The following is a 317-nucleotide window of genomic DNA, read 5'->3' as shown; positions in this document are numbered from 1 at the left end:
GCCGGAGGATCCGGGCCCTGGGTCTTAATCCGTCTCCGCCCCTCAGGTCGGCTACCGCAGCCACCGCCCCCCCTGCCGCCCCGGCCGGGGAGGGGGGTCCCCCCGGGCCCCCTCCAAACCTCACCAGTAACCGGAGACTGCAACAGACTCAGGCCCAGGTGGACGAGGTGAGTCGGGGCGGGGGGTGCCCACGGCAGCGGGGAGGACCCCGAGGGTTGGCTAACTAGTGTGGGGTCCCCTTGGATGAGGGGTGACAACAGTTCCGATGGGTGAGTTTTGGAACAAAGACGCCAGGCCCCCTTCCTGCGTGTGCGCTC

General features: G+C 69.4%; 1 protein-coding gene across 1 annotated transcript in view; it reads left to right on the top strand.

The window, feature by feature from the left end:
- Nucleotides 1-5: 5 nt before the first annotated feature.
- Nucleotides 6-317, top strand: part of VAMP2 (vesicle associated membrane protein 2) — a gene marked incomplete at its 5' end in the record, with an annotated part of 3,200 nt that continues 2,888 nt past the window's right edge. The window contains one exon of the mRNA XM_015562530.1: nucleotides 6-167. Within this exon, the coding sequence (XP_015418016.1) occupies nucleotides 6-167 (162 nt within the window). The remainder of the gene's footprint in view (nucleotides 168-317) is intronic.

Source organism: Myotis davidii, unplaced genomic scaffold (genome assembly GCF_000327345.1).
Source record: "Myotis davidii unplaced genomic scaffold, ASM32734v1 scaffold37, whole genome shotgun sequence".
NCBI classification, from domain to species: domain Eukaryota; kingdom Metazoa; phylum Chordata; class Mammalia; order Chiroptera; family Vespertilionidae; genus Myotis; species Myotis davidii.
Note: the sequence above shows the minus strand (reverse complement) of the source record. Positions and strands in the feature narration are given on the sequence as shown.